Genomic DNA, 20,000 nt, shown 5'->3' with positions numbered 1-20,000 from the left:
CAAGACGTAGAAGGCTACTGGAGGAAGTGTAGTGGTTGCAGAGTGAAGATGTTTTTCACAGGTATCACTAAAGGTGTGAAAACGGTAAGAAAAAATATGCCTGTCTCTCCAAATTTAAGAGGTGGATAAACTGAGTGTATTTGCGTTTAATCTCCACTACATCCCTGAACTTAAGGGACTGACTTTTTCATTAAAGCAGTTATTTTAGAGTGCATTACACCTTTGGTCGGCAAGATTGGGCTTGAGGAAGCTGTGGTGTTATTATTTTTGCCCCTGAAGTGGTGAAAAATAATTGGCTTATTGGTTGATATGGGGGTGTGTGATTGTGACAATAAAAAGCAGAGAATGGCATTGACTATTTATTTTAATCTCCTGTTGCTATGTCACTTTTCAAGTGCAGGCCTTTCAGGAGAAATCAGATGTCACCCGCTCAATGTGAGGCACTCAGCGGCAGCTCAACCTAAGCAGGGGTGTAGGCCTACTGTAGTGGTAATTCTGTGATCACGGTAAGGTGGACTGCGGTAGCGGGTTTTTAAAAAAGGCATTCAGAACATGTTTGATTCATGTCAACAGCCACTACATGGAAGCTCTTTATCACACATGCCAATAACGTCTATGAAAACAATATATTTATGGAATAAAACTAGACAGGTACCTCAGATTAGCATTTCTGTTTATAGTTAAACTGCAATTATCTGCAGCCATCAGAGGGCATTTATAGCCTACGATGCACCCAGACAATATTGTGTCTGCCCTCCACCTTCATTAAACATGTTCTGAATGCCTTTTTTAAAAACCCACTACCGTAGTCCACCTTACCGTGATCACAGAACTAATAGTGTACCCACCTCTTATTTTACCACTACACCCCCTGCTTAGGTTGAGTTGCCGCTGAGTGCCTCTAATTGAGCAGGCAAAATATAATTTCTCCAGACAGGCCTGGACTTGAAAAGTGACTTAGCAACAGGAGATATAGAAAATGGTCAATGTCATTCTCTGCTTATTATTGTCACAATCACACACACCCATATTTTTTCCCCACTTCAGGGGCAAAAATACGAAACAACTTCCAGTCAACATCTTCAACCCCAAAGCATCTTCAACACCGAAGCATCCTCAATTCCAAGCTTGCCAACCAAAGGCGTAATGCACTAAATAACTGCTTTAATGAAAATGTCAATCCCGTTTCTTAAACCATGGAAGTGGAGACTGCTGGTCAAATTATGCCGGTGCTTCTTTCACTCGTCTGATAATTTGCTGCGCAATTTATGAAGGAACCACGGACTGACAGAAAAAGAAAACAAATGTTTTCGCAATCAGGAGGAAATACGCGTTCATCTATTTGCATCTCTCCAGCGTGTATTGCTGGCCTAGCCTTCCCAACAGGGAAGTGAATAGGCTTGCTTGTCAGCCTTTCCCAGTACTTTGCAAACCGCATATTCTGTTTTTTTGAATGTCGGTGACTGGCTACATAGAAGAAGAAAAAACGCATCTGTAAATGCGTTATATAGTAGGCCTATTAAAATATTTAAAAAGCTTTAGTCTATCTTTGAAAAAAAATTGTGAGAATCCAGTCCAGTACACATGTCTTTGGCAAGTAGTCTAGGCTACTACAGACACAGGTGAAGAACAGTCAATCCCTATATTTGGTAACTTCTGTAGACATCCAAAATGGGAAAGGTGTTAAAGTTAGTAAAATAAAACATTGCATAAAACAGTTTTAAGTTGTCATATTTATCTTTTTTGGCTTTTTTGGTATAGTCTTATTTTTTCCATTTTAGGCCACTAAACACGTTTAGGCCACTAAACACATTTCCCAAAAGGTTGACATGTTCCTTTAAACTCTGGTTGGTGTAGCTCAGACCCCTCTCTGACCTCACTCTGTGCTGGGTTAACCAATGAGGGTTGACCTGCTGCTGCTCTGTCACTTCCTGTCCCCAGGCTGTGCTTCTGATTGGTGAGCAGGGCACCGCCAAGACCGTCATCATCAAATCGTACATGTCAAAGTACGACCCCGAAACACACACGGCTAAGAGCGTTAACTTCTCCTCTGCCACCACCCCACTAATGTTTCAGGTAAACATGCCCCTCTCTTTTTCTCTCTCTTTTTCTCTCTCTTTCTGCAGTGTCTCCCCTGTCTCCCCTCCTTCTGAGATTATTTGTGCAGGTGACTATTATGTTTCAGGTAAATGGAAGTTTCCCCTCTATTTCTCTCTATCTCTCTCTTTCTCTCTCTATGCTTTCTCTCTCTCTCTCTCTCTCTGAGATCACTGGCACAGATGTGTCTCTGGGGTGATGTCCATCCCTAGGTATTAAGTGTATAAAAAGCATTTATTTTCTGCACAAGGAGTCCATGAGCTTCACAGAGAACTGACATTCCCACGTTTGCTTGCTGGGTTGCTGGGTTGCTGGGTTGTCTTCCTGTACAGAACAGGACACTGTGGTGACATGTTGACAGCTGTGGGCTCAGCATGTGCCGTAGTTTGATCCTGTGAGTCAGAGGGATAGAGGAATCAGAGATCACACACACACACACACACACACACACACACACATGCTGCACACCTACTGTACACACTGAAGTCTCCTTGAAGCACAAGCACACATATATGCATATGCATATGCATATGCATATTCATGCACACACATGCAAGCACACAAACAGAGAGAGAGACACACACACAGTCCCTCACTGACAGCACACACACACACACACACACACACACACACACACACACACACACACACATACAGATAGTAGATGACCCTTTTATGCACCCTGACCATAATGTGTTTGTAGAGGACTGTGGAGAGCTATGTGGACAAGCGCATGGGCACCACTTACGGGCCGCCTGCAGGGAAGAAGATGTCCATCTTTGTGGACGACATCAACATGCCTGTCATCAACGAGTGGGGGGATCAGGTGAGTACACAAACACACACACACACACATCACATACAGTGTATGCAAAAACAGAGTATATGAAACGAGTGCTCACAGACTCAGATAGACCCTCCCTGTATCATTAATGCTAAACAGCACATGAAACAGCTCTAACATGCTTCCATGCATCTATGTGAAATTGAAATAATACCAGAAAGAAAATGATAAAAAAGCAACATGTTCAACAGACCCCCCCCCCCTCCTCCATCCCCAACTCTTTCATCTGTCCTGTCAAATCGACCGGTACTTCATCTATTATTAAAGGCGGTCACACATATGGCTTGGGAGTGGTGTGTTTAGGCTGACTTTGATGTGATTTGTGAGAGAAACATGAGACCGTACCACACACACCACAGTCTCCCACGCCACGATCTCGGTGCTCACTGAGTTGTCCTCTATTGTTGTCCTATAAAGAGTCTGTTGCTGTGGTCTCCGTGGATAGAACGTTCCCTAAAAGTATGCCCATGATAACATTAGTTATTAATACCATGCTTTGTGACAGCTTCGCTTTAAATGGAGTCTCTCTCGTCTAAGTGTGCGTTTGCCAATAACCCAAGTGCTAGGTTGAGATTGGGCTTGAGATTTGAGAGTGGGAAGTCGAGAGTGGAGAACATCCCGCTGGATCTCCTACAGGCACTAGAATCCCATAGGATTCTGTTACAATGTAGCATTTATATACAAGACTGCCTCATGTGTGACCTACATTGATCTTTTAGTGCTTATGCTCAGCTGTGTGTGTGTGTGTGTGTGTGTGTGTGTGTGTGTGTGTGTGTGTGTGCGTGTGTGCGTGCATGCGTGTGTATGTGTCCATGTGTGTGTGTGTGTGTGTGTGTGTGTGTGTGTGTGTGTGTGTGTCCATCACAATCACAGGTCACCAATGAGATTGTGCGTCAGCTAATGGAACAGAATGGCTTCTATAACCTGGAGAAGCCGGGCGAGTTCACCAACATTGTGGACATTCAGTTCCTGGCGGCCATGATCCACCCAGGAGGCGGCCGTAACGACATCCCACAGCGCCTGAAGAGGCAGTTCTCCATCTTCAACTGCACCCTGCCCTCCAACACCTCCATCGACAAGATCTTCGGTCAGTCAGTGGCACACCTTCTATGGCTTTGGCCAATTTCTAATTGACTACTTGGAGGCTCTCTCTCTTTCTCTCTCTCTCTCTCACGTACACACACACACATGCACGCACGCACGCACGCACACACACACACACAGACAGTCATGCAAGTACATTTGCATTTTATGCAGCACATATATGCAAGTGTAGGAAGACAGATGAACCACTCCTGGTCCTGTTGACTGAGTTTGAGAGTAAGGACCCAAGTGCCATGAGCAGATTGAAAGTAGTTGGTCAGCCTGACCAGCCCAACCAGAATATAACCAGAATATTTCAGTATTTAAAGTTTGATGTTTCCAACCAGAGCATTTTGCAGTATTTGCAGATATGAGTACAATAATATTTATGTACTTGATGGCAATTATGACTTAAGGCCTACAACCGACATGCAAGGTCTAGAAATGTGTACATGCTGTAGGTATAGAATTCATACGCTTTTGTTATGGCAATTTAGTCTTTTTTTAATTTAAGGTTTTAAGAGACGGCTAAATTATCAGCTAATTTTTTTTCTGTAAGACGTCAAACCCTGACTTAATGCTCTTTTGTGTGAGAAAGTGGGAAAAGTCTTGAAAAGCTCTTTTTCTTTTGATTTGGAGAGGTGTGGAGACCCTGTATAAGTATGTCTAGAGGAGATTGCACCTTGGTGTCAGAGCAGTCCGTGTCTGATGAGGCTTTAGCTGCAGAGAAGGTGTTATCTTGTGTAGATGGGAACCGTCTGACATGCTGTGGGCTTATTCATGACCGCAGTCCAAGTCATTAGTCTGGATTTGAGTCTTTTATTGTTAAAGAGCTCTTTAATCTTTCCCCAGGTTTGGGTGAGTCTCTGTGTGCTTTTCTTGCCAATTCTGCCTCTGCTCTCGGCATCTAAACCGCCTCTATCTATCACACTCGACATCTCTCCCTAAAACGCCTCTATCTGTAGCTTTCGACATCTCTCCCTAAAACACCTCTCTATCTGTAGCTCTCGACATCTCTCCCTAAAACAACTCTCTATCTGTCGCTCTCGACATCTCTCCTTAAAACGCCTCTATCTGTAGCTCTCGACATCTCTCCCTAAAACGACTCTATCTGTCGCTCACGACATCTCTCCCTAAAACGCCTCTATCTGTCTCTCAGCATATCTGTCATATCATATCATACCATATCATTTTATCCCAGTGTCTTTTAGTCTCTCTCTCTCTCTCTGAGCCTGAGTCTTCTGTGGTTGAGAGGGTGTATGTGAGTGAATGTGTGTGTGTGTGTTGTGTATGTATGCACGTGTGTTTTAGCATGCTGTCGTTTCCTTGTGCCCATTTCACCCTCTCCCCTTTCGTGGGCAGGTGTGATTGGCTTTGGTCACTACTGCGCTGCCCGTGGCTTCGGTGGCGCGGTGCGTGAGATGGTGGCGCACCTGGTGCCCCTGACGCGGCACCTCTGGCAGCAGACCAAGCTGAAGATGCTGCCCACGCCGGCCAACTTCCACTACATCTTCAACCTCAGGGACCTGTCTCGCATCTGGCAGGGCATGCTCAACTCCACCGACGAGGTCATCAACACACCGGAGGTATGTGTGTTTGTGTGTTGGGGGGTTGTACAATAGGTGTGATTGGGTGTATGGTTGTTACTGTTCAGAATGTGTGTGTGTGTTGTGTGTGTGTGTGTGTGTGTGTTGTGTGTGTGTGTGTGTGTGTGTGTGTGTGTGTGTGTATGTGTGTGTGTGTGTTTGTGTGTGTGTGTCTGGTATAGTATTTCTGCTCCCCACGTTGGCCAACCACTACATCTTCAACCTCCGGGACGTGCCCAGCACCAGCCAGGGCATGCTCAACTCCACTGAGCTAGATCATCAACACACCAGTGTTTTATGTCTGTGTGTGTGTGAAGGATCAGAGAGAAGTGCAGGTTCTTATGGCTGGTCAGTCTAATCTCTGAGTAAATGGACCATGGACAGCCCTCCTCACCCTCCTCTCTGTGTGTGCATGCGTGCGTGCGTGTGTACATGTGTCTATGGACAGTGTGTGTGTTCTCCACAACAATGAGTCAACTATATGTCCACAACGATTGACGGAGACCCAAGCTCCTGTGCGTATGTTTGTGTGTGTGTGTATGTGTTTGTGTGTGTGTGTGTGTGTGTGTGCGCGTGCATTCATGAGTCATCAGTAAGCCAAAATGTGCTCCAGAACATGATTGTTTGTGTTCACATGTGTGTGTACTTTGGGTGTGTGTGTCTCAGATCCTCTTGCGGCTTTGGAAGCACGAGTGTAAGCGAGTGATTGCTGACCGCTTCACGTCGCAGGACGACGTGTCCTGGTTCGACGACACGTTGGCACGGCTGGTGGAGGAGGAGCTCGGGGAGGCCGAGCGGGCGTATGTGGATTGCGGAGTGGACGCCTACTTTGTGGACTTCCTGCGAGACGCTCCTGAAGCCACAGGTACACTCAGAGGTAAAAAGGTCATGCAGAGGTCAAGAGTATTCCAGTACAGGTTGAGCTTGGTAGCCTCTCCTGTAGCTATTAACATTAACCACAAAGCCATTTATTAGTCATTTCCTGTGTATTAGCCGCATTGTGTATAAACCGCAGGACAGTGTTGTATGCAAGTTAAAAAAACAAAACCATATTAATACCATATTAATTCCCCGGTGTTTTAACCTCACAGCTGAAGAAATTTTGCAAAATCAATGTATAAACCTTGGCTAATAGTTGGGAAATTACGGTACCATTCATTTCAATGTGTATTAAGATGAATTAATATGAATACGTTTATGAACCATTGAAAACTGTTAATAAATGTCTTGTAAGTACTCATATCGCATGGGAATATCTTAAGCAGCCCACACTGCAAACCTTCAGCAGACCTTACGGATGTGGCTAGGGCATTCCATAACGGCTGTGTGAAACTGACTGTAAATTTAGATTATTCAATCTGAAAGAACTGAGAATGAAGACGATCAGCCACAAATGCGGAGGCCTGACCAAGCAATACTCATAGGTAGTACTGAGTATGATTCTAAAATGAATCCTATAAGCAACAGGTGGGACCAGTGCAGAGGTTTAAGTAGAAGGATAATGGGAGGCCATCTGTTGGACCTAGTAAGTGGCCATGCAGCAGCATTTTGACTTGACTGTATGTGACCTGGGGTTGAGTGAGACTTGCAAAATGTGAAGAGCGCAGTCAATGCAAGATAAAAATGAAGCCATTCATCAACATCTATTGTTCGCTATTTGAAAGGACAGGTGTCAGTTTGCTGATATTTCTTTGGTGGAAGAGGCTGGATCTGGTCAGTTATTCAACAAAGGTATCCATTAACAAGGACTGCTTGAATATGAGCCTGTAGTAATTGGAGTGGGCAGCAAGGCAGGGAGGCCCAATACTTTGCGTTATCATGGGAACAAGGCCATCTGGAACAATAATTAAAACATGCTTGATTTGGATTGAGCTATAAGACATGATTTGCCATCCAGTCCCTGATGGCATTAAGACAGTCAAGAAGCCTAGATAACCTATAAGCCTCAATAGACTTGAATGAAAAGTTGTAAGGCAACTGCAGCTGCAAAGCAATTAAAAACCTAGCTTCCCTTGACTGGTATACAATTGATTTGATATTAGACCCTGCCTACCAGTGAAAGTAATTGCATCTGTAAACCCATATGAATACACTTCAGATAGCATCTGTAAATCCATATGAATTCAGGCATTATCTGTAGTTCCATATTAATTGAGATTGCATCTACTGTATAAATCCATATGACGCCATTATTAGGATTCTCACACCCTGCCCTTGGGAGGGCTATCTATTGGAACATGCTACTACATTTCCCATCAGCCATTAGTGCAGCTTGTACTCCAGCCTGACAGAGCTCATCAGTGCCAGACATTAGCTGACATGTCTGGTTAAGTTGATGAAGTGGCCGTGTAATAACCTGATGGCTTTAATCTGGTCGGAAGCATGGGGAAAATGTCATTTTCTGCATGTGCTGCAGTGGTCCCTCTAGAACAGTGTGTGTGTGTGGGTGTGTTTGTGTGTGAGTGTGTGCGTGCGTGCGTGCGTGCAGATACATGAAGGTTTGGGTGAAGGTCTGTCCGAATGTGTATTTCAACACCATACTCTTTCACACACACACACACACACACACACACACACACACACACACACAAAGTCTTACCGGTATGTACCTTGTCTCCTTGTCCTCTTGGCAGGAGAGGAGCCGGAGGACGCCGACTTTGACATGCCGAAGGTGTACGAGCCCATCGCGTCCTATGAGAGCCTGATGGAACGGCTGAACATGTTCCTGCTGCAGTACAACGAGACCATCCGCGGGGCAGGCATGGACATGGTGTTCTTCAGAGACGCCATGATCCACCTTGTCAAGGTAAACACCACCCCCCCCCCCCACACACACACACACACACACACACCCCTCCAGTGCAGCATCAGCAGGGGAGAGGGACCCTGTGCCCTGCTAAAGTGTATTCAACCGCAGTCTTCGATAGCTACAACATGAAAAGTGCCATGATTTGCATATGGGTATACACAGGGTATACAGAAGTAACACATGCAGATGTACACTTTTTATATTGGATTTGGCCAGAAAAAAATGCAACAGCATATACAATCTTGAAATATAGAATAAAGTTCCATATGCTTTGTAGCCCTACTGCAAAAGCATCCTATCACTAAGGACATGCAAGTTCATGTGTGTGGGCTGCAGAAGTTTTTGGCTGCAATTAATAATTCAGTAAGGATGACTGCATGAACAGGGCCTCATTTGGTTGTCTATGGTTACGTAACTGAGCAACCCTGTCTGAAAACTAAAGAATGTTTCTACTCATGGTGGACCAATAGAGTCTGCTTCGTTGCACAGAGGGAAACATCCATATATTAGTGTGTGTGTGTGTGTGTGTGTGTGTGTGTGTGTGTGTGTCTTACAATGATTATGCAGGATATAATTATGCAGAGAGGACATCATCTTCAGACAGACTAACATTTTGTGATAATGATGTTTATGTTGTAGCACATACACATATAATTTGGGGCAGCCTTGGCTTCGGACTTGTAACCGGAGGGTTGCTGGTTCGAACCCCGACCAGTAGGGATTAGTGTGTGCTTCACCTTACTGTGTGTATACTGTGTGCTGAGTGTGTTTCACTAATTCACGGATTGGGATAAATGCAGAGACCAAATTTTCCTCAAGGGATCAAAAGAGTATATATACTATACTTATACTAATCATTCAGAGGATGTGTATAATCATAAAGAGTCGCATAATTCATGATGGACCTTGTCTTGTTCTTGTGTTGAATATCATGTAGTCTTTTCTATGTTTCTATGCTTGACTGATTAATTAGTCTTAGGCATGCCTTCTGTTGGTTTCAGAGCCGTTGATAATAATGGGATACCAGACCAGAAAGGTTTTTAAAATGGCGCTGTCACATGGGAATTTGACCTCCCTGTCCTCATTATGTCAGTAATCTGGCTTGTGAATGTGTGTGTGTGTGTGTGTGTGTGTGTGTGTGTGTGCGTGTGTGTGTGTGTGTGTGTGTGTGTGTGTGTGTGTGTGTGTGTGTGTGTGTGTGTGTGTGTCTTCACAGGTGTCACGGATCATCCGTACCCCACGAGGCAATGCTCTTCTGGTTGGTGTAGGGGGGTCAGGGAAACAGAGTCTTACCCGACTGGCCTCCTTTATCGCCGGATACAAAACCTTTCAGATTACCCTCACACGGTCAGTGAACTAAACTTTTCAGATTACCCTCACACGGTCAGTGAACTAAACCTTTTAGATTACCCTCACACGGTCAGTGAACTAAACTTTTCAGATTACCCTCACAGAGTTAGTGAACTAAACCTTTTAGATTACCCTCACAGAGTTAGTGAACCCTTTTAGATTACCCTCACAGAGTCAGTGAACTACATTTTTAGATTACCCTCACACGGTCAGTGAACTAAACCTTTTAGATTACCCTCACAGAGTCAGTTAACTAAATTTTTAGATTACCCTCACACGGTCAGTGAACTAAACCTTTTAGATTACCCTTACAGAGTTAGTGAGATGTACTCCAACTGCCTCTCTCTCTCTCTCTCTTGCTCTCTCTCTCTCTCTCTCTCTCTCTCTCTCTCTCTCTGCTTCTCTTTCTCTCTCCCTCTGTCTGTCTCTCTCTATTCTCTATGCTAATGTCTGAGATAGTCAGAAGGAGTGTGTGTGTGTGTGAGAGAGAGAAAGAGTGAAAACAAGGCATTAGTTTTGTATTCATTGCTAATGTTCCAAGTACTGTCATGGTGTCACATTCTAGAAGCTGTGCCTGGAACCGAGATGACTAGTAATCTATTATTCCATTCATATCAGAGTCCCCCAGTCCATGTTCTCATTATGTCTCGTTAATGGGGTGATAGCGGATTCTTTCAGACTAAAGAGACCGGCACACTCTGTGTGCTCAGCTGACCTGCTGGGCCAAATCTGGCTCTGACCTGTTCTCAGCTATCCCAGCAGCGGACGAGGCTTAGTCTGTCTAAGAATGCGTGACTGAGGATGCGTCAGTGGTTCCATGTTCTTTACACACACCAGGGTCAGACACAGCAGAATGGAAGGACCCTCTCAGTGGACAATAACTCTCAGTGGACAATACCTCTTGTTTGTTGCTGTCTCTCTTTAAGCTGTCTCTTTCTCTCTCTCTCTCTCTCTCTCTCTCTCTCTCTCTCTCTCTCACACTCACACACACACACACACACACACACACACACACACACACACACGCACACACACACACGCACACACATGCAGCAAAAAAAATCCCTACAAACATCTAGAGACGCAATCACTAAGAACTATTCTTAGCCGCTGTGCCATGCGTCATTGTGTGATTGTGGTGCTGTGGTGATCATTGTTCTTGCTGTTGCATAATCAATCCCCTTTTTTATTGTTTTAGGAGGAAATTTTGTACCAGAAACCAGTGTTTCTTTAATTTAATCTTGCAAATTGTACGGTGCAATAATCAATTGTTCAGCTGAATCTGTCTGGCTTGAAGACAATTTCTTTAATTAAAGCCGCCATACAAATGGAAGATTACAAATTGTATTGAAATGAATTTGGAATTAATATAATGACCTGAATTGAACTGAACTGAACTGAATGGATGTGAACCAGAGGTGGAAAACCCAGATTTAGAAAGTCAAAAGCCCTGCAGTGATTTGATCATTCACTAAACCAGCTGATTAACTCGTCAGCCTGGTACATGAGTTAATGTGTGTGTTTGTGTGTATGTGTGTGTGTGTGTGTGTGTGTGTGTGTGTGTGTGTGTGTGTGTGTGTGTGTGTCTGTCCACAGATCCTACAACACGGCTAACCTGATGGACGATCTGAAGGGGCTGTACCGCACGGCTGGTCAGCAGGGCCGTGGCATCAGCTTCATCTTCACCGACAACGAGATCAAAGACGAGTCCTTCCTGGAGTACATGAATAATGTCCTGTCATCCGGAGAGGTCAGCCTATTACTGCATGCTCCATACTGTTATCCCTAAAAAAGGAAGCACACACACACACACACACACACACACACACACACACACACACACACACACACACACACATATACACATACACACTCACACACACCGGAGAGGTCAGCCTATTACTGCATGCTCCATACTGCTATCCCTAAAACAGTCATCTCACACACACTCACACATATACAATCACACACACAAACACACGCACACACACACACACACACACACACACACACACACACACACACATACCAGAGACACAGGCACACCTATTACTGCATGTTCAACACTGCCATCCCTAAAACAGTCATCTCACACACACTCACACACACACACACACACACACACACACACACACACACATACCAGAGACACAGGCACACCTATTACTGCATGTTCAACACTGCCATCCCTAAAACAGTCATCTCACACACACTCACACATTCACTCGCACACACACACTCACACACACACACACACACACACACACACACTCACACACACACGCACACACACACACACACACACACACACACACACTCACACTCACACTCACACACACGTACACACACACACATGCACACAGGCCACTCCTGTTTGTAACTTGTAATTTGCCGTCCCTTTGGTTCGTCCCCTGTAGGCATATTGAATGCTGAAGGGTGGAGTATTTGAGTGATTACTCCAGAACTGAGTAGAAAGAAAGAGACACAGTTTGAGATCCTTGAAAGTGGAAGGCAAAGGAAGTTTAATGAAGCCTTTGGTGAGGCTACTAGATAATTATTTAAACATCATGTCATATCTTAATCAGAACACTTTAATCACTATGCTCAATGTTGGAGAAAATCATAGTTATCTACAAGTGTTTGATGTTTACAATCCCCAAGTCCTGCTCAATCAATCAAACCAGTAGGGCTCTAGTTTGCACACAACTTCCACAGAGGCCATCTGTAAAAATGTCTTCTGACTAGAACAAACAGTGTTCTGTGCTTTATGGTAGCTACCAAGTTTAGAGAAGGCGTGTCAGGATGTCACAGAGGCAGATGGGAAGCCACAGAGGGGGATCTATATCTCCAGAGCCCCTCTGTCAGAGCTCAGACAGCAGAACTGAGTGTGCAGGGGGGGTTCGGGGAGCAGGTTGGTGGGGAGGGGGCAGATGGGTCCACAAGAGACTCTTATCCATCTCTCTGTCAGTTCTCTCCTGACATCCCCCCCCCCACACACACACACAAACACACACACACACACACACACACACACACACACACACACACACACACACACACACACACACACACACACACACACACACACACACACACACACACACACATACACACACACACACACACACACACTCTCACACACACCTCTGCAGGAGAGGCCTGCTGTCTCTAAGGAGCTACATTGAAATGCAGTGCGTAGGTAGGAAGCAGGTGTGACTAAATAAGCAGATAAGGTGTCGGGGCAGTCGGGGCAAGATGAGAGGAGCTCTACGAGAGGAGTGGTATCGGTTTACAATGTGCTCAGATGAAGGGACGAGTCCTGCAGCCTCAGGGCTAACGTGTCCGTAAGACTGAGCCGTCTCTGTCCAACGCCGGATAAAAGCCCAATTGGGACCGGGAGTGAGGGAGGGGGGGGGAGGGGGCTCCTGCCAGTTGCTCACTCTCACTTCTCAGAAGAGAAGTGGTGGAGGAGAGGAGGAGAAGAGAGGTGGAGGTGGAGGAGGAGAGGAGGAGAAGAGAGGTGGAGGTGGAGGTGGAGAAGAGGAGGAGAGGAGGAGAAGAGAGGTGGAGAAGAGGAGGAGAAGAGAGGTGGAGGTGGAGGAGGAGAGGAGGAGAAGAGAGGTGGAGGTGGAGGAGGAGAAGAGGAGAGAAGAGAGGTGGAGAAGAGGAGGAGAGGAGGAGAAGAGAGGTGGAGAAGAGGAGGAGAAGAGAGGTGGAGGTGGAGGAGGAGAGGAGGAGAAGAGAGGTGGAGTAGGAGAAGAGGAGAGAAGAGAGGTGGAGAAGAGGAGGAGAGGAGGAGAAGAGAGGTGGAGAAGAGGAGGAGAGGAGGAGAAGAGAGGTGGAGAAGAGGAGGAGAAGAGAGGTGGAGGTGGAGGAGGAGAGGAGGAGATGAGAGGTGGAGTAGGAGAAGAGGAGAGAAGAGAGGTGGTGGAAGAGGAGGAGAGGAGGAGAAGAGAGGTGGAGAAGAGGAGGAGAAGAGAGGTGGTGGAAGAGGAGGAGAGGAGGAGAAGAATGGTGGAGGTGGAGGAGGAGAAGAGGAGAGAAGAGAGGTGGAGAAGAGGAGGAGAGGAGGAGAAGAGAGGTGGAGAAGAGGAGGAGAAGAGAGGTGGAGGTGGAGGAGGAGAGGAGGAGAAGAGAGGTGGAGTAGGAGAAGAGGAGAGAAGAGAGGTGGAGAAGAGGAGGAGAGGAGGAGAAGAGAGGTGGAGAAGAGGAGGAGAGGAGGAGAAGAGAGGTGGAGAAGAGGAGGAGAAGAGAGGTGGAGGTGGAGGAGGAGAGGAGGAGAAGAGAGGTGGAGTAGGAGAAGAGGAGAGAAGAGAGGTGGTGGAAGAGGAGGAGAGGAGGAGAAGAGAGGTGGAGAAGAGGAGGAGAAGAGAGGTGGTGGAAGAGGAGGAGAGGAGGAGAAGAATGGTGGTGGAGGAGAAGAGGAGGAGAAGAGAGGTGGAGTAGGAGAAGAGGAGAGAAGAGAGGTGGAGGAGGAGGAGGAGAGGAGGAGAAGAGAGGTGGAGGAGGAGAAGAGGAGAGAAGAGAGGTGGTGGAAAAGGAGGAAGAATAAAAAGAGAGCCTGCCACTGGCCTCTGCGTCTGGGGCAGAAATGAGAGCGAGCTGTCAGAAGTGATTTGAGGAGAGAGGAGCCTGGAGATGTCCAGCGGGGTGTTGGTGGCCAGGTCCACTCAGCCTCAGCCTGGCGGCCAGCCTAGACATCACAGACTCAAGTGTCCCCTTCCATTACAGCATACTCCTGTCAGTATCTGAGCGCTCAGGGGCCATCACATTACGTGATACTTTAAACAGCTCGGATGTAACACAATTAGAGACATCCCTAATCACCCCACACACACACACACACACACACACACACACACACTCATGCGCACACACACACACACACTCATGCACACACACACACACACACACACACACACACACACACACACACACACGGCTAGGCTTGACCGCACTAGTCATAGTAATACAGAGATCTGACATGGCAATATTCCCAGTGTTTGTGGGTGATAAAGAGATATGTGGATGTCTTTTTCTCTGGATGCACACACAGTAGTCTTTCTCCAGGCAGAGGCAGTGAGTCCTCTCTGATTCATTAGATTAGATTTTACTGTCACCGTAGAAGTAAAATACCATAACAGTGAAAAGCAGTAGAACATCTCATCAGAAGTGCAAATTGTAGAAAATGTGCAGTGGATAACAAATCAAGGCGTTCAAATAGTTTGAATAATAATAAACAAATTAGACATAAATATAAATAGTACAGTATATGAATAGTTTCGGTAGCTAGTCTTCATATGATAAGCCACACTATATAAGAAGTCTTAAAACCTTTAACTGTCTTCACAGAAGAGTCTATGCAGAGTCTGTTTGCCAGAGAAATGTTAAGATCTCCCACCATTAAGAGGTGAGAGTGGTGACATGTTGTGATTAGTAACAAGCCTTGCAGTAGCATGAGCACATGTGAGCTATCACACCTCCTGACACATCATGTTTCTGCCCAGAGGGACCTTCACTTTTTTCGACCCCGGTCCAGCAGGGCTTGTTAACACCTACAGACCCTGAGGAATGTCACACTCTCAGTCCACCTCGGTCCCTCAGGCGATGACGGGCCCCATGCTTGCAGAGCAAATGATGAAATGTCATTGTGCAAACTAATAAGATGAAATATTGTTTGCATATGAGCCTGAGCTGAATTAATGTTTCATTTGTACTCTTTGTTTTTGTAATGCTATGCATATATTCCATTGTTAATTCACTCAGTGTCAGGAATGTCCAAATGATTAAAGTAATTAGTTGTAGATTCTATATGTTAATGTGTAAATGTCAACAGGAACACTGCATAGTGTATAGGTCTGCTCAGCCACTCTAATTAATACTGCCTGATGAAGTTGTTAACACTTCACCTACATGGAAATAGAACCTTTCCTAACACTGTTCCCAGTGTTGTTTCTTGCTGGTGGTTGCTGGTGGTAATAAGCTCCTTGTGTACCCATTACCCATTCAGGTGTCGAATCTGTTTGCTCGGGATGAGATCGACGAAATCCTCAGCGACCTCATTCCTGTCATGAAGCGGGAGTTTCCCCGGCGGCCACCCACCAACGAGAACCTGCACGAGTACTTCATGGGCCGGGTGCGGCAGAACCTGCACGTGGTGCTGTGCTTCTCGCCGGTGGGGGAGAGGTTCCGCGGCCGGGCGCTCAAGTTCCCCGCACTCATCTCCGGCTGCACCATGGACTGGTTCAGCCGCTGGCCTAAAGACGCCCTTGTGGCAGGTAGGCGGGACTTTGAGCTCAGAGCAGGGGTTTCATTGGTGCTACGATCAGGTCAAAGATCTCTCTGCCCAATCAGGGTGTTGATCGGTCTGTGAATCATGAGTACTAGTCAGTACATTGCTCTAGTAGAGAGATTTGTTCAATTTCATAATGTCTCCCAGCAAGACAAATTCTTCCTTTATGTTGGTGTGGGAAAGCTAAGATGATGCACTTAAAGTTTAAACTGTCTAAACCAACATTATGTTTGAGTTAGGGGAAGTGATTTAAACAGGAAAAGCTAAAGTTAAGTAGAAGGATTTAGAGGACTATCCTTGCCTTCCGTCTCCCCATTCACTCCTTACTAACATGCAGTGATGTTCACACTGTGGTGGGTGATCTGTCTTTCTCTCTCTCTCTCTCTCTCTCTCTCTCTCTCTTTCTCTCTCTCTCTCTTTCTCTCTCTCACATCACTTATGGCATGTTATCAAACTGAATAGACATCCATACTTGCCAAGCAGTTTGTTTTCATTTCAGTGTTTGTTTTATGATGCGTGAGTAAATCAGTTCCAGTAGACTTGGGCACATTACTGGCTAGAAACCCAACAGAGAGAGAAGAGAAGGCAAGGCCTCAGCTGGTGTTCTGGCCACGATGTGTGTTAAATAAAATGCTCTTTTCTTTCAGTCGGCCCTCATACACTATTCATGGTTTGAAGAGACAATTACTTTTCACTTAGGAAAGCAATCAGTCACAATAGCAATCAGGAGTCCAAATCAAGCTCCGTCATTTATGAGCTTTTTCATGCGTCTGAACTGAGCAGAAGTGTGTGTCTGTGTTTGTGTTTGTCTGTGGGTCCCTGTGTGCCTCCGTGTGTGTGTGTGTACTGTATGTGGGTGTGTGTGTGTGTGTGTGTGTGTGTGTGTGTGTGTGTGTGTGCATGTGTGTGTGTTCATCTGAGTCTGTTAATCTGCCCGTGACAGCGCTTTGAGTGTATCCGTGTGTTTATGTGTCTATTTATATGTGTGATCATGTACAGTATGTGCATATAATGTGTCATATGTGCATTATATTTCTCATCAAATATTGCCCATCACGTGCATCCTAGCATGACCTTGACCCTCGTCTCGCGCCCTTCCTCCCCACCAGTGTCGGAGCACTTCCTGTCCAGCTACGAGGTGGACTGCTCGGGCCAGGTGAAGGCAGAGGTGGTGCAGTGTATGGGCTCCTTCCAGGACGGTGTGGCCGGACGCTGCGTAGAGTACTTCCAGCGCTACCGCCGCTCCACCCACGTCACCCCCAAGTCCTACCTGTCCTTCATCCAGGGCTACAAGGGCATCTACCAGGAGAAGCGCTCCGAGGTGCACACGCTCGCCAACAGGTACAGTCCACAGCCTCGCTGCCGCTCCCAACCTCCAGCCACGGTGCCATTGGGCAATGTGCTACGCTATAGTACACAAATCCCACGGTGCCATTGGGCAATGTGCTACGCTATAGTACACAAATCCCACGGTGCCATTGGGCAATGTGCTACGCTATAGTACACAAATCCCATGGTGCCATTGGGCAATGTGCTACTCTATAGTACACAAATCCCATGGTGCCATTGGGCAATGTGCTACTCTATAGTACACAAATCCCATGGTGCCATTGGGCAATGTGCTACTCTATAGTACACAAATCCCATGGTGCCATTGGGCAATGTGCTACTCTATAGTACACAAATCCCATGGTGCCATTGGGCAATGTGCTACTCTATAGTACACAAATTCCATGGTGCCATTGGGCAATGTGCTACTCTATAGTATACAAATCCCAACAGTGTATCACAAGAGAATTGTATTCTCCCACTGCATGTGGGGCAACAGGGGTTATTCTAGCGTAGTTGCTTTGTTCTGATGTGTTTAACATTTATTGATGTTAGATTACATTTTTAGGGAAGTTGTAGGCAAGTGTGAGAGGCTAATTGCATGCCACAGAGCATGTCACTGCTATCGTATGTGTGTTTAGAAAGTTAGTGGTAGTTTAGCTGCCACACGGGGGCTACACATGGGGTTTCTAATAGCACGTCCACCTCTCGCCTCAGGCCTTGTGTCTGTGTGGCGCTTACTTCTTACGTGTTGTCGATTCTAAAAAAGAATATTACTGTCAAGATGAATATGAACTCGTGGCTCACTGGAAGTTGAAAAGCCTGCGCAAGACCAGCTTAATGTTGCAGTGCAACCACACATCCGGTCGGATCTTGTCAACTTATTCAGCAAACATCTCCAGTCCATGTGCACCCACTATACCTACATTCGTTCTTCCCGAATCTAAAAAAGATGAACTTCTTGTCCCCTGAAAACAAATCCTTTTGATGCTAGCCCTAGAAATAGTGGGAAATATTGGTATTAAAACATTGTTTGATTTGATTGTATTTCTTTAGTTGTTTTAGTTGTTTTTTCTGTGTGAATGGGGGGTGTTACTGCAGAGAGAACGGTTCTGTGTGAATGGGGGGTGTTCCTGCAGAGAAAACTGCTGTGTGAGAATGGCAGCTGTTGTTGCAAAGAAATGGTGCATGATACACGTGATCCCAGATTATTCGACAGCAGAGAGGCCGTGATGCCCTCCACAATTATTTAGCACCATGCTGCTCTGAAAACTATCTAGAACCGTGCTAGATCTAGAAGGTCAAAAGCTGCTTGCTCACTGGACCATCCAACGCCACTCCAACATTCTAAAGAGCTGGCCACACCAGACTGGAGATCGGCGCTCTAGTCTTCTAAAACTATCTAAAACTAACGGACTGTGAGACTTCTTTCGGGAGCTTTCATCTTGGAATCACAGTGTGCGTTCCAAAGAGCAGCCGTGCATGTGTCTTGTTATCAGATATGTGCGAGAGATGATTGATATTTTTGCATCACAGTCACCGTGGTGTGCTCAGTCATTTAATTCCACAGCACCATCACCACTGTCCACCCCTCGATGACCTGTGTGGTCCTCACTGACATCATGTCTCCAGAGGGGGCAATTAGTGTGTGCTACAGCTGCTCCTGCCATCATGATGGACCATCCGTGTGGGTGTACCTGTCACTGATGTATGATGTCCCAGAGAAATACACACTCTGGTCTGGGCCGCGTTCTCCTAAAGCACCGCTCTGGTTCTGGTCTGGGCGGCGTTCTCCTAAAGCACCGCTCTGGTTCTGGTCTGGGCGGCGTTCTCCTAAAGCACCGCTCTGGTTCTGGTCTGGGCGGCGTTCTCCTAAAGCACCGCTCTGGTTCTGGTCTGGGCGGCGTTCTCCTAAAGCACCGCTCTGGTTCTGGTCTGGGCCGCGTTCTCCTAAAGCACCGATCTGGTTCTGGTCTGGGCCGCGTTCTCCTAAAGCACCGCTCTGGTTCTGGTCTGGGCCGCGTTCTCCTAAAGCACCGCTCTGGTTCTGGTCTGGGCCGCGTTCTCCTAAAGCACCGATCTGGTTCTGGTCTGGGCGGCGTTCTCCTAAAGCACCGCTCTGGTTCTGGTCTGGGCGGCGTTCTCCTAAAGCACCGCTCTGGTTCTGGTCTGGGCGGCGTTCTCCTAAAGCACCGCTCTGGTTCTGGTCTGGGCGGCGTTCTCCTAAAGCACCGCTCTGGTTCTGGTCTGGGCCGCGTTCTCCTAAAGCACCGCTCTGGTTCTGGTCTGGGCGGCGTTCTCCTAAAGCACCGCTCTGCTTGTAAACAGACTGTCGGACTGTTGCTCTATTGGCTATCATGCTCTTGTGCTTTTGCAGCCAGGAGATGGCGTTGGGTCTGACCTGGTGAGCTCCAAAGTGTGTGTGTGTGTGTTTGTGTGTGTGCGTGTGTGTGTGTGCGTGTGCACACACGCGTGTTTGTGTGTGTGTGTGTGTGTGCGCTCCAGTGGTGGACAGTATTTCAGTGTTAATTAATGGTCATCCTAATCTGGTTCATCTCTTGCCTATCTCAGAGGTTTCTAAATGTTATGTTGCAGTTCCTGAGCCGTTAC

At 46.5% G+C, this 20,000-nt stretch overlaps 1 protein-coding gene across 1 annotated transcript in view; it reads left to right on the top strand.

Moving 5' to 3' along the window:
- Nucleotides 1-20,000, top strand: part of dnah5 (dynein, axonemal, heavy chain 5) — a 120,713-nt gene that overhangs the window by 56,112 nt on the left and 44,601 nt on the right. Inside the window, exons 48-57 of the mRNA XM_076279408.1 lie at nucleotides 1,942-2,076; nucleotides 2,801-2,923; nucleotides 3,815-4,028; nucleotides 5,387-5,610; nucleotides 6,277-6,475; nucleotides 8,244-8,416; nucleotides 9,636-9,766; nucleotides 11,366-11,519; nucleotides 15,780-16,047; nucleotides 17,171-17,402. Of these exons, the coding sequence (XP_076135523.1) occupies nucleotides 1,942-2,076; nucleotides 2,801-2,923; nucleotides 3,815-4,028; nucleotides 5,387-5,610; nucleotides 6,277-6,475; nucleotides 8,244-8,416; nucleotides 9,636-9,766; nucleotides 11,366-11,519; nucleotides 15,780-16,047; nucleotides 17,171-17,402 (1,853 nt within the window). The remainder of the gene's footprint in view (nucleotides 1-1,941; nucleotides 2,077-2,800; nucleotides 2,924-3,814; nucleotides 4,029-5,386; nucleotides 5,611-6,276; nucleotides 6,476-8,243; nucleotides 8,417-9,635; nucleotides 9,767-11,365; nucleotides 11,520-15,779; nucleotides 16,048-17,170; nucleotides 17,403-20,000) is intronic.

Source organism: Alosa pseudoharengus, unplaced genomic scaffold (assembly GCF_046254945.1).
Source record: "Alosa pseudoharengus isolate Yale_2024_CS ecotype anadromous, Long Island Sound unplaced genomic scaffold, YU_APseudo_1.1 YU_APseudo_1.1_scf_12, whole genome shotgun sequence".
NCBI lineage: Eukaryota > Metazoa > Chordata > Actinopteri > Clupeiformes > Clupeidae > Alosa > Alosa pseudoharengus.
The sequence above is the reverse complement of the archived record's forward strand: the minus strand, read 5'-3'. Positions and strand labels throughout refer to the sequence as shown.